Source organism: Uloborus diversus, chromosome 1 (assembly GCF_026930045.1).
Source record: "Uloborus diversus isolate 005 chromosome 1, Udiv.v.3.1, whole genome shotgun sequence".
In the NCBI taxonomy this organism is placed as follows: Eukaryota; Metazoa; Arthropoda; class Arachnida; order Araneae; family Uloboridae; genus Uloborus; species Uloborus diversus.
This window is the reverse complement of record NC_072731.1, coordinates 230076281-230091011: the sequence shown is the minus strand read 5'-3', so window position 1 is coordinate 230091011 and position 14731 is coordinate 230076281. Positions and strand designations below refer to the sequence as shown.

Sequence of the window (14731 nt, the reverse complement as noted above, 5' to 3'; positions counted from 1 at the left end):
GAACAAAGACCTAGTTCACCAGCTGAAATCAATTCAGACTTTCCAAGTGAATGGACATTTTGTTTCCAAGTGAACAAAGACCTAGTTCACCAGCTGAAATCTATTCACACTTTCCTAGTGAATGGATATTTTGTTGCCAAGTGAACAAAAACCTAGTTTACCAGCTGAAATCTATTTAGACTTTCCTAGTGAATTGATATTTTGTAACCAAGTGAATAAAGACCTAGTTCAGAAGCTGAAATCTATTCACAGACTTTCCAAGTGAACGGATATTTTGTTGACAAGTGAACAAAGACCTAGTTCACCAGCTGAAATCTATTCACAGACTTTCTAAGAGATTGGATGAAACCATGTTTGTTACCAAGTGAACTAAGATGCTGATTCACTCAGAGTGAAGTGAGTCGGACTGAGCGAAGCGAGACCAGGATACAAGATCTCCTATTGCAAGATCAAGCATCACTCTGCTCGTTTTCGTCTTCCACACTCTCCAGAGCAGCTTCACATGCACTTTGTGACTCCACTTGCAACTTCACAAGGTCTTCCGACAGATCACAAGGCTCTTCTTCCTCGAAGCTGGTTGATTGCTTTAAAGCAGAAGAAGCATCGGCCAGCGAGCCATAGAACACACTGTCTGATTCGATCCCTCCAATGGCTCCTTCTGGTCCTTCTTCGATGATATCTGCAGCAAGTAAATTACATTCACCTGTGAAAATGAAACATGAAAAAAATGATCTAAAAGAAAATCTAGAACAACACAATTGTTTTAATCAAAACTCTAAAAAGCAAGTTCTTTTGAGGAAAATCTCACTTAACAGGGGTCTAGCTAGCAAGGGAGCAATTTCGTGGCAATAGATGCATAAATTGTTCCACAAAACCCCTGCAAAGACTCCAAATATATTTGACTACAGCATCATTGCATGAACTTGATGAGAAACATGGACTCTACTTCTATGCAGGGTGCCTCAGTTAAATGTTTCAGAAATCTTAATGTTACAGGACGGCAAGGATTCAGCCTGACAACTCGAAATCACGTGCAATGCAAGATCAGATTGGATTTCTATGCACTGGAGATGTGAGGTGTGCACTGTAGCCGGTTGAAAAAACTTCGAACACTTACTTGGACCAATGTACCTTTTGCTTTTTTACAGGTCACATTAAAAATAATTTTCACTTACGGTCTGTTTTCTTTATGGTACTTTTGTGTTCATCACTGCTGTGACGTTTTCATCTCTTGCATAAAGACAACAAGAGAATGCACAGAACCTAAGAGAGGTTTATTACATCTAATATTTACAGCTATTTTACAAATTATTTTATGTTACAAATATATTTAGAACTCCAAGAGCCCGTCGTCTGTGGCTCTTGGCTCTTTGCTCAAAAATGTCTCTCCTCTTTGACCTACTTAATTTTCCTTATATACGGGACCCCTTCGGTGGGGAAGCCTGTTATTGTTTACGTCAGACTTGTGGTGGGATCTTCTCTTCTATCTGGGATTTGGAATCTTGATGACTGTGGCCTGAAGAATGTTTGCTAAAGTGTCACAGACATCATCTCACACCAAACTGAGAAAGTTTATGTGCACAACAAATGTCCAGCTCTGGGTAGAATTCATCTATTCCGAAAACAACATTTGCGGGCTTTTTTGCAGAAACGGGATGGCTGTGGCACATATTCCTGTAACTTTAGGCTTATAAAGCTTCCATTCGGACGATAGATATAAAGCACAAGCGTAACGTGTTTTTCTCACGATGAGTGTGGTCTGGGAAAGAATTTCTAGATTGACCCCACACATTGAATCGAAATAGCAAACAACTGGAGGAATTGCATCGGTGTACCGCTTCAGGAACGCATTTCTGACCCTACATAGCTACATGGTTTCAAGTCCTCAAGATGCACCCTACCCCTCTTGGCAGTTCTGAAACTTTCAACAGAGACTCCTTGTATAATGCAACTAAATTTTGAAGAATTTCGAAAGCATTGCTTAAATAACATTTTTTGCTCAGTAATGTATCTTATAAGCTACGTCAGTTACTGAGCCAAAATATATTGAAATTTAAGTGCCCTACATAGAAGTACAGTCCATGTGTACTTAGTAAAGTTTATGAAATGAAAAAAAATATTGCATATTTGTAGTCTTTGTAGGGTGTTTTGTGCAACAATTGTTGCATCTGTTAAAATGGAATTGCCTGAGGGTAACACCCAAAGCAAATGCTGATTGTGTCACTCCATGAAAATGGTTAAACTAAAAGAGAAAAACATGGAAGTGGTAAGTATGGATTTTAATGCAAGTGTAAAGTATGGATAATGCTTTTGAGGTTTAACAAAAAAATTCACTTTTTTTTGGGTTTTTAGTCTGCGTAACAGTCCGCTGAAAAAATTCTGCAGCTGAGATTAGAGTTCTAAAGAAAAATTTTATACATTGTTATTCATACTTCTTTTTTTATGTCTACACTCGACAAAAACAATACATGTAGATCTAAAATTAAAAATTGAGGCAATAAAATGTTTTAGGGCACATATAATTTTATCAGTTATGGTTCAATAGATAACTTTTTTGAGCACATTGTTTGGTTATTCAGTTTAACAAATTGCAGAAGCATATAACTAAAAAATTAAAACAAAAATACATAAATTGGATTAAGAAATCTAACATGGCAAGAAAGAACCAGTTAGAATATTTAACATTATTTGAAAGTATTTTTTATCTTTCTTTACATTTGTAATAACATTTGAACAGAAGTAATGAAACTATTATTGAAGAAGCACAGCAACAACCAACTGCTTGGTTTTGAAGTCACTACAAAAACTTTTAAATTGAATCAAAGCTTACGCATCCCATATTTCAAGATTATATTATATATATATATATATATATATATATATATATATATATATATATATATATATTAAGTTAGTACTAATTTTTAAAACTTACCAGCAGATTGCAAAACCAAGAATTTTAGCACATCTGATAAGGATATAATACCCAGCACCGTTCGTTTGCCATCAGTTATCACTAACCGATGAACCTAAAATTAAATTATAAAAATCAGTGTCAACATTTAAGCAGAATTTCGCATAGCAAAATAATTTTTATGCAGTAGTTGTAAAAACGTTTCAAAAGTTTAAGGAAGTATTTTAATGCAAGAAATGAAAAGAAATTTAAGAAAAATAAAGGAAGTTTTTGCTGGAGCAAAAAATATTTCCTTTTAACTGTCACATATTTGTAAGCCCCTTAAGAACTTAATTAGCATGTATGCCTATTATCAGGGGGGGGGGAGTAGCATTCCTCAGAAACATTGATTTTAACCCATAGTGTCAATCCCAGTATGGTACATTTGTCTTGACCAAAAGAGGGGACTTGTTAGGACTAAATACACACACAAGGGAAGATTATAACCTGCTACTACATATTATTCAGCTTATTTATACATTAGTTGCAGGGTTGCCAACCTTGGAGAAACAATTTGAGGAGCATCTGTGTTGATTTTGAGGAGCAATTTAAAATTTTGTGGAGCGGTTCGGTTTTGTATAAAAATTAATAAAAATAACTAAAACCACTAATTTAAAATTGGTTTACAGTTTTAATAAATCATTTTAAGCACGAGTATGAAAATAACTATTTTTAAATTAACAAAAACTAGTTTCAAACACTACTTTAATCTTTGAGTATAAGCATCTTTAATATCCCATATTTACACGTTTGTTATGATAAAATAGCAATGTTTAAGCTTGAAAACTTTTGGCCGGGAAATGCGGAGCAAAAGAACTTTGCGAAGTCGCAGAATTTCACTATTTTTGCGGAGTAATTCCGCAAAATGCGGAGCAGTTGGCACCCTGTTAGTTGGCACTAATATAAAAATCACACATTAGTGTGCCTTCCGCCCTGTCTAGTGGTCAGAGGAGTCTGACTGCGATGGGGAGGGCCTAGGTTTGAATGCTGGCTTGGCCATGGATATACTTTCTCTTTGCTGTCCTTGTCCTTTAGTTGTGTAAATGTGTTGTTGTGCTGTGAATGGTTGCCAACTCAATAAAAAGGTCCTTATGGCAAGTGTGTACTGTGGAAGTCGGACTTCACACCAAATTACGGTACAGTTGGGAAAGTGAAGCAGCGCACCTCAAATCGCTAGCTTAGCTGGCACAATACAACAACATGTTAGTGTAAAATGCAGAAAATTTAACACATATGAGTACATTTACAACTATTGTAATAAATTACATTATGGTCTCAAAAGTAACACCCAATAGAGCTATAGCATTTTTCTGCTGTAGACCATTTAGGATAGTTGGTTCATGACATTCATGTGACTTTTCTGTGCAGGCATAGCGAACAAAGTGGTGTAGTGGTTAGGATTTGGCAATTTACTCCCAAAGGCATAGGTTTGAACCTGGTTCCAAACAGTGGATTCAAGATGCAAAATATTGACAGCTTCCAAGTTGTTTGATTGTGTGGCACCAAAAAGGCCCCTTTGTTTTGTTTGGCTTTGGATACTCTTGACAAAACAAAATCCGAAGTGCAGTTTTAAGCTTTCAGAGCCCAAATGCCTCTAACTGGTGAGGCTACAAGGAGTGAAAATTCTCATATTAATGGCATCTGCCAATAGTTGGGCCACATGAAAGAATGGTTGCCAGTCTGGAGAATACAATAGATTTGCAAAGGGTTAGTAGATACTACGCAGCCCAATTAGAAAAAAAAACTTTATGTATAAAAATTATAAAATTTTGGGTGCCTCTCAACATTTTTGGTGGCTCTTTCATCTTTTTACTTTTAAAATGAGCATTTTAGAAAAACAGGTATTACTTTTTAATAATTAGTCATTATTAATCTTAATTTATGAAGACATCCTACATCAATCACATGAAAAGTTAGTTTACCTTTGTACAGGCCCGTGTCCAGATTTTCATAAAGGGAGGGGTTTTAATCTTACCAGTAGGGGGGGGGAGAATTCAACCCCCTTACAGCTTTTAGTTTTAGGACAAATTGCCGATCCCAGTATGGCGTTTATTCACCTGTAAGGACTGCTGTATTCTTGAAGGATACATCTAGCTGTACAAGTTACCAAAGTATTCCTTCGTTTCACAGATTCGCTTTAATCAAACTTTGCTTGCTTCTTTTTAATTAAATCTGTTTACTATGTAGTATATTGCAATGAGTGTTAAAAACTCTTCACAAATTCTTTTATAATGTAGAATGTATATCAGGTTGTTATGTTCTGAAATAATCTATATATATATAAAAATGAATGTTTGTCTGTATGTCATCCGTGAACTCAAAAACTACCCGGCAGATTTGGCTGAAACTTTCACCGTTTGTTATTTTTGGTACTGGGAATGTTTATAGACCAGCTCGAAAAAAATCCGATCGCTAGTTCCTTTTTTATTACAATTTAAGTCACAATCCATTGGATAAATACGAATAAAATTATCGGCTGCAGAAATAAATTCGCGTGAAAGATCTCATTGATAAGAAGTTAGCTGTTGCCATTTTTCTTGAGTTTGAACAAATAAATTCTTTCTTTATTCGTGAGTACAAAATTTGAGTATAGTCACGGCATCACTTGATACCTGGACCGATTATGAAAATTGCTATATATATGTATTTTTCCACGGAGAAGGTGCATAATATGCTCATTGAGCCACTCGCCGCCAGGTGGCACTGCAGAGTAGCAACTTCTGCCCCGTTCAACCGATTGTCATGAAAATCAGTATAATGTATTTTTTTTGTTGGCGTAGCAACGCGCGTCGGGTACAGCTAGTGCTTAATAAACTAAACAAGAAAGAGCTCTTTGCAGATGCAAATTACATAGCCAAGCACAATCACTAATGCATCTTCATAGATGTAACATATGCCAAATTCACAATAAGCTCCTTACAATAAGCAATATTCTTTCTTTGCATTGGTAGATCATTCAGCGGTTCGTCCGCCATACTTCTTTCGAAATATTACATCAGTTTGTAAGGCTTTAGCAGTTGTAAATCGCAAAAAAAACTTCAGAGAGAAAATTAAAATAAAATAAAAACGCTGAAGGCAAACTTTCTCATTAAAGTAAATTTAAGTCAAATATACATTTTCTTCATTTTGCTTATTTTTTCCCCCAAGGGAGGGGTTTAACCCCTAAAACCCTCCCCTTGGACACGGCGCTGCCTTTGTAAAACTATCTTGGTTACAATCACACAGCTAAAGGTAATACTTTCAACCATATTTGTTAAAAGACACTAAAATCATCTTTCTTACTATTATCAACACATGCAATACAAAAAGTTATTAGTTTAAAACTATGCTGGTTGAACTTTTTTTCTAATGTGCTGTCTTGCAGCACGAGTTGATGGCCCAAGAATTAATGCACATTGCATGATGTGAAATTTTCAATTACAAATGAACAAAACTAAAGCAACACTTCAAGTGCATTTTTGGGTTCACTTCCGGTCCCTAATGTCATTGGAGTCTTGCACAATTCAAGGGCGCCCATATAGGGGGGCAACGTGGGGGGGCTCAAGCCTCCCCCCTTTGAAATTAGAACTTCCTTGCTTTTACTACTTTTTTCTTCGCAAAAATGTAAAAACATTTTTTCTCCAGCAATTGATGAATAAGTTATTAAAAATGTCAAACTTAAATAACTCTAATCTGCACTGAAATCGATGTCTATGAGGAAAATATCCTGCTAAACCAATGGGGAAAATATTTGAGCCCCCCCCCCCCTTAAAATTTTGCATATGGGTGCCCTTGGCACAATTGCAACAATGTAAGCCAGCTACAGATAAAAATGCATCATTTATTCAAAAAGCAAAAATATCATTATCTCATTGTTTTACTCATACTCAATCAGAAAATAATGCATACAGTTTTATTAATGTCATTTAAAATTAGTATTTATTCTAAATCTCTGACGTAAAAATTAATGCTTTGATACTGAAATGCCACAAAGAAAAAAAAGAGGTAAACATAAAAGAATGAATTATTAAACAGTTAATACATTTATGAAAACGACACAAGAACAAAATAAGCATAGCATAAAACAAATGTTATAATATTTAAATCATATATGCTGCCCTTACTTTTACAGTAACAAATTTGTCTATCACAGTTTCTAAAGTTTCATCAACTGTACATACATATACTCCTTCGTGTACCTAAAAGATAAAAAATGTAAAGTACACAATGTCTGAAAAATACAAAAAGCAGTTTAACGTAGACAATAACAAAAACAAACACACTGAATGGTAATAGGCATAAAAGTATATCCAGAAAAAGAAAGAATAAATCTACTTTGGAGTAGTTCTATTAAAAAGGTCACTCTTTCAAAATAGAACAGAAATGTAAATAAAGATTAGTTGAGAAATGAGAGCGTGTGTTAAGTGTGCATTTTTTTTTTAAATTTTTATGCATTAGTTTCAGTCATAAATACTTCTAGATTTCAAGAAACGCCAAACATTATCCCTTTTAAAACTTTGGTAAGTGAGGCCACTGGTCTCAATTGTCTTTACAAAGGCATTTGCACTGGTGGCAACTAAATCACAAGTAAAGCATACAGAAGCTCATACTTTTTAAATTAACAGAAATACATACTCGCATATTTTGCTTTTCACTTAATTGTAACCCTTCACATGTATGTTTTGTAAACAGTGACATAATCTTCATCTTTTAAACATTTTTTGATAAACATATCCCCGGCCGGGACATTCTAAAATTTCGATTTTTCTAGGAAGTGAAAAAGAAGAAATCGAACAACTTTTTTTTTGGTCATATTGTCTAAAATCCAATTGTCTCTCAATACATTTGCTATGTATTTGCCCCATGTATTAAAACAAATGTTAAATTAATAAGAACCAATGTTTGAATGTATAACCCTTTGTCTGTATCTAAGGGCAACATATGAGGCTACTTGTTAACATTGTACAGTTACCACAAAATGTCAAATGATGTCCCTGGTAAACAACATGTTAACATTCTTCTAGAAAATAAGTGGATTTAAAATACAAAGTGAAAAAAATTGAATGATTCCTTTGAGTACACATTACAAATATATATATATATATATATATATATATATATATATATATATATATATATATTATTTTTAAAGGTTGATCGGACACCTTTACAATGTGGGTTAAGATTTTGTCCAACATTTTTACTAACAAAACTGGATCCCAACCTCTTTTCACCCAAGGGCTACACCTTCTATTAAGCTGAATCTCATGGGCTTGAACACATACAATTAAACGAAATGTGTAAATATTTTATGATAACATGGGAAAATGTGGAGGGTGGGGGGGGGGGGGAAATAAAATTACACCCCAAGAATGGCTGTTTTCCTTACTATATGTTTATGTTATTGATAGGAAGTTTCTATCTGTTTTTAAAAAACCAATTTCAAGCTGTTTAGCTTCTAAATTTTGCAATTAACTCATGTAGTATTGAATGAAGATGATCTGTTGTGAGAGTTCCAGAACATATCTTTCAATTTGAAACCTTTAACATAACAAGCCTCATATGGTTCACGGGATGTAAGTTGAGCCCTAATGGTTAATATATTTCATTTATAATGGATGCTTTGTGTAATCTCTTCATGCCTTTTTCAAATTGATCTTAAGAAACACTATTTGTAAATATGAAAGTCATATATGTTTTAAAAAGATAAAAAGTAATACAGACAGATAACTACTATAGAAGAAAGCATACAAATATCTTAGAAGTCTTTGAAAGAAACAAGAGTAAATAAGAGAAATAAATATTTATAAATAAAACTTTTCATAAATGTTCATACTTCTGCTTTATCTATAGTTTCTGAAATCGTTAGTTCAAGATTGTGGTATGTCTTTTCTTTGGCTAGCGCCTGAAAGTAAAGAAAATAAAATTAAAGTGCTGGAATAAAAATTTGATACCAATTTAATCCAATTTCACTTAATTTAACTTGGCTAAATTGTAAGATTAAGTATGCCTAATTGACATCTACTTTTTTAGCATTCTAAATATTATTTATTCTATTATAAAATGCAAAAATAACACAGTGCTACACTTAAAACCATTTTAAATGGAAGATACTTATAAATCAGATAAGCTCACACACTATTATTGGGGGGAAAAAAAACCCGTAAGAGTACAATATAATAAAACCTAGAACTTTCTAGTCATTTTACCCATATTAAAAAACAGTGGAACCTCAAGAACTCGACACCCAAAGGGAACATGAAAACATGTCGGCATAAGCAGATGTGAACTTACTGAGGTTCCATTATTTTAATTCCTAGTATCACTAATTTACTAATGTTAACATTCACATTATAAAAATTAATTCTAGTAAATAAATTTTCTTCCCATTTTCTTTTGAAAAGTACATAATAAACTCTCTAATATTATTTGAGATAATTGAATAAATCCGTAATTTTTGAAAAGAGGTGAAAAAGCTTCTCGTCAGTCAGGTCTGTTAAAGATGATAAGTCCAGCTAACAACATGTAAGCAGCATGGTGTAAGCAGTGTGGAGGCGGACTCCATTTGATAAAGGAAGGAATTTTCAAAAAGAGCTTTCCAGAATAGAATCGACTAACCGAGAGATTGCAGTGAAAAATTCTGAGAAGACATCAATGTGAAAAAATGTTGGTAGCGAAAATTGGACTACAATAGCAATTGGATGTCAACTAGGAGTTTCTGCAAATGTGTGTCAAGTTAGAGAAGTTTCGGCCCATTGAAATAAGCATTGGCCAACCATAAGAAAAACACATGTCAAATTGGACATGACATGTATTTTTCTTATGGTTGGCAAAGACTGGCAGTTCTTGGAGCAAAGACTGACAGATAACATAAACAGGAATCCCAAGAGGTTTTTTGCATACGCTAATTCGGGGAAAGTTCGAAATAGTCATATTGGTCCAGTGGATGATGAGCATGGAATATTAATTCAGGACGATAGTGATATTGCTAATGTTCTTAATAACTTTTTTTCGAGTGTTTTTAACGATAACTGTATCTCAACAGTTGACACCAACAAGACACAAGCTATAGTACAGCTTGAGGACTTTGTATTTTCCAGGGATGACGTTTTACTTCATTTGAAAAAAATTAAAGAGACTAAGGCTCTGAGACCTGATAATATTTATTCAAAAATTTTAGTTGAATGTGCGGAGGAATCAGCAGATGTAATCGTAAATATTTTCCATGCTTCTTATAACTCGGGGACAGTGCCAGAGGACTGGAAGCTGGCTAATATTACACCGCTCTTCAAGAAAGGGTCTAAAGGGAGTGCGGGAAATTATAGACCTGTGAGTCTAACTTTGGTGGTTTGCAAAATTTTTGAAACATTGATAAAAATTAAGATAGTAAATTTTCTAGAGACTAATAATCTATTGACTAGTTTTCAGTACGGTTTCAGGAAAGGCAAATCTTGTGCAACTAATTTATTACATTTCTATGACAAAGTTACCATGGCTTTGGACAATAAGAAGCCTGTAGATGTTGCTTACATTGATTTTCAAAAAGCTTTCGATATGGTACCACATATTGCTCTACTTAGCAAATTAGCTGATATAGGAATAGGAGGGAAAACTTTCATTTGGGTAAAAAACTGGCTGACCGGAAGGAAACAAATGGTAGTTGTAAGGGGAAATTATTCTAATTGGAGTGAGGTTTTAAGCGGGGTTCCTCAAGGATCAGTGTTAGGGCCTGTTTTGTTCATTGTTTTTATGAACAATATTCACAAAAATATTTCTGGGAACATGAATTGTTTTGCTGATGATGTCAAAGTTATGGGGACTATAGATAATGAAGAAGAAGCAAAACAGCTGCAAGAGGATCTAGATCATATTACAGAGTGGGCTGATAAATGGGGTATGGCTGTTAATGTTGGGAAATGTCAAGTGCTATATTTAGGGCATGGAAATAAGTGTACAAGTTATTATTTGCAAGGTTCAGTCATTAGTCAGGCAGACAAAGTTACTGATCTGGGGGTCTTAATAAGTCAGGATTTAAAGTTTAGCCAACAGTGCAGCATTGCTAGGTAACAAGACCAATAAGATGCTTGGGTTTATCAATAGATCTATTTCAAACAAATCTAAAGAAGTTCTTCTGCCCTTATATAGAAGTTTGGTAAGACCTCATTTGGAGTATGCTGTTCAGTTTTGGTCTCCTTATCTTAAGAAAAACATTAATGTATTGGAAAGGGTTCAAAGGCGAGCTACAAGGCTAATAAATGGACTCTCTCACTTAGACTATGATTCCAGGCTTAGAAGGTTAAAAATGTAGTCTTGAGCAAAGAAGAGACCGAGGGGACATGATTCAGTTGTTTAAATTTATTAAAATGAAAGATGTTACGGGGCTGAAGTTTAGCACTGAAAACAGGACAAGGGGTCATTGTTTTAAGCTATTTAAATCTCAGGCTAACATGGATATTAGGAAAAATTATTATTATAGCAGGGTAGTGGAACCTTGGAACAGTTTACCAGAAGAGGTGGTAATGAGCAAGGGAGTAGATAGTTTTAAGAGGGCCATTGATCTTCACTAGGGATTGTAAATTGACTAGGACCAGTCTAGCTGGGCCCAGAGCCTGTTGCTGGTCGTCACTTTTGTATTTGTAAATTATTGGTGTAGTCGAGTTATCCGCATGTCAAGTTACCGAAGTTTCACTGTAGACATTAAACAGAAATTCAGTCATCCGTACATAAATTTTCCCGCAGTCGGAATTGGACCAAAATATTCTTTAGATATTGACATTAGGTCAAGCATTATTAAATAGAGAATAAAATAAATTGCATAATTAACAATCACACCACACTAACCACCAACACTAACATAGTAATAAAAATATCCAATACAAACTTACAAACACATCAAACTTGGCAAATAAGTCAATTAATTTATCATCATCATCAACTACTGGAAGAGCAGATACATTTTTTTCAATAAAAAGGTCTAAGGCTTCTATAACTCTAGTTTTGAAAGTAACCTAAAATTGAAAGAATTATTAACTTAAAAGAATCTTAAAAATTACTTAAGAATACAAATTTTGAATGAAAGGTACTAAGTGTAAGACCCAATATTTACACTGAATCACTGGAAGTTGACATTCTCTTATTTCTGTCTAGCACCATAAGAGATGAATATGCATAAATAGACATGCATTTAGAGGCCTTGAAACCCCTTTTTCTTTTTTTTTTATTGCTCAATATTTAAATATGCAAACAAATGCCCAATGGTATATCATTTTTGCAGTTTTATTTTATTGCTTTAAAAATGATATTTGGAGAATTAAAAGATTAAAACATTGTCAAAAATTATACAGTTTAACAGAGTTTTATTTCAAATAAATTCCCAATAAAACAATACTACAACAACATTTTGCTATGTGTATGCGTTAAATAATGAAATATTTTAAACAAAAAATATTTTCCAAAAAAATTACTAGGGTTTGAATGACACTTTGATTATGTCTATACTTTTGTGAAAAACTTCACAAGAAATGTCAGAAATTTTAATTGAATTTCAGAAACATCAATATAAAATTAAAAAAATAAAATAAAAAAATAATAAAAGTAAACCTGGTAATTTCTTGTGAGTTAGATTTATAATGAATATGATAAAAATTACCTTAACTATGTTTTCCCATGATCCAAGTTTGAGTTCACCTATTGTCTTTTTGAGAAAGCCAGGTGTTTTCACATTGCTTTTATCAAATTTTTCGATTAACTGAAAAAAAAATTAAATTGTTAGAATAAAACAATATCAACAGCAAGCATCTTTATTTTTTAACATGGAATAAAATACAGTTGGCTCTCTGTTTAACGACACTCTATTTAACAACTTTCTCTATTTAACGATGGCTTTTCTCGGTTCCAGAAGGTCCACTATAGTGTTGAAAGTATTCTATTTAAGAACGCTTTCTACTTAAGGACACTATTTTTGTGGTCCCTTGAAAATTGTTAAACAGAGAGCCAACTGTACTTTTATTATATTTGACTTGACATTATATAGAATTTTGCAAAATGTTTATACTTGGCAAATTCAACCAATATGACAGCCACATAAGGCTAAGTGCAAAAACGTACTAGAGGTAATTAAAAGAAAGGTTCATTATGTGCGTAAAAAAAAAGAAAAATAACAATGATTAAATGAAAATGAATATTTTAGAATTAAAAAATGATTTAGATAAAAAAGGCAATCAAAATAGCTTGAAATAATTTAGTATTTTTAAGAATGAAAATTTAGAATACTTATAATGAGTAACAACTTTTTTTAGGAAAGAATATTCTTAAATAATTTATTTATCTCTGTGGAGCAGACAGAATATAACTAAAGATCTATATGCAGAAATAAAATAAGAAATAGCAACTTTCTTATTTTACTTTTCATGCACACAGGTACTTATTTAACTTACATGCAGAAGATTGATCAGAGAACAAAGCTTATTTTACGGCAAAATCAACTTACATTATTATACAAATACTGTAACAACCTTTTCTTTGTAATAACAAAAAGAACGCTATGCCTCTTTTCTTCATATACTGGTAGCCTGTGAACCTCTTCTTGAATCAGTAATTTGGTTGCTTGGGAAAGGCTGATAAGAAAAAAATTTTTAGTTGGCTAACAATCAAAACTTTTTTTTAAAAAATAATGCTAATTTGAATAAAGATTTACAGAAACTTGTTTTGACTTTTAAAATTTGAGAAAAGTATAATTTTTTACAATAAAAGGAAAAGTGGATAAACTGGAACAATTTGAAAACAGCAGACAGTAGCGGCTAGTGCCTTGAAAAAGTGAGGGGGCCAGATCATGGGTGCACTCACATCCTCCCCCCCCCCCCCCTGGTTTTTTAAAAAGAAAAAAGAATTTCGTTTTAAATATTTTTTTAACATTTAAACTTTCTTTGAATAATTATTTGTGGAAATAAATAAAATTAAATTCATTTTAAACTCTAAAATTATCATTATTGTATGCTAATTACTTGAAAGCAAAGAGTCAAGAAATGAGCAAATGGTTTAATCTTGTACAAATGAAGGCTTCTTCTCTTACGGTATGTTGTTTATTTTACATAGTCTGAACATTCAAGCTATGTAAAATAAACAACATACAGGCAGGGCAATGGTCTCTGCAAATTCTGCTGTAAATGTTGGGGTTCAATGCGTTGGTGTTGAGAGAGAAAAAAACAGATAATCTGCAGCAGCATATAATCCGTATGTCATTAACTTTACAGTTGTTTAACAGATAATCCACGGGTTATGCGCAGGAAAAGACTACAATCCTTTTTTTTTAATTTCAAGCTCGTACTCACACAAAAAAGGGTAAATAAATAAAAACATAAATTATTGTCTGAAAATAGTGAGGGGGCTCAGATACCCTCCGGTCCCTCTCACGAGCCGCCACTGACAGCAGATCTAAATTGTTATAAAGAAAAAGAAACTGCTAGTCATTCAATTGGCACTTTTTTTTCTGATCACCCTGATTATTTGTTTTAAATTTACATAACATTTATCACAAGTAACACTTTCAGTTGCAATAGTTTATTTACTGAAAACAATACCATAAAAAATTATGAACTAAAAGTCAACTTTATACATATTCACTGAAAATTTAACTAAATGGCATTTGTTCATTATGAAGGAAAACACTAGATTTAAAGAAAATGTTTGTGCTTGTGCTTATAATTATCACAATTAAAATCATATTAGAATTGATATTAGGATTTTGTTTAAATTTAGGGATGAAAAAATATCCCCACAACAAAAAAGAAATTAACTGAA

At 33.1% G+C, this 14731-nt stretch overlaps 1 protein-coding gene across 1 annotated transcript in view; it reads right to left on the bottom strand.

Annotated features, from left to right (window-relative positions):
* LOC129234203 (5'-AMP-activated protein kinase subunit gamma-2-like) overlaps positions 1 to 14731 on the bottom strand; it is a 192139-nt gene that overhangs the window by 24430 nt on the left and 152978 nt on the right. The window contains exons 13-19 of the mRNA XM_054868122.1: positions 13422 to 13548; positions 12582 to 12680; positions 11818 to 11940; positions 8769 to 8837; positions 7057 to 7131; positions 2936 to 3029; positions 11 to 703 (exon numbers count right to left, since the gene is read on the bottom strand). Coding sequence (XP_054724097.1) covers positions 450 to 703; positions 2936 to 3029; positions 7057 to 7131; positions 8769 to 8837; positions 11818 to 11940; positions 12582 to 12680; positions 13422 to 13548 — 841 coding nt within the window. The 3' untranslated portion in view covers positions 11 to 449. The remainder of the gene's footprint in view (positions 1 to 10; positions 704 to 2935; positions 3030 to 7056; positions 7132 to 8768; positions 8838 to 11817; positions 11941 to 12581; positions 12681 to 13421; positions 13549 to 14731) is intronic.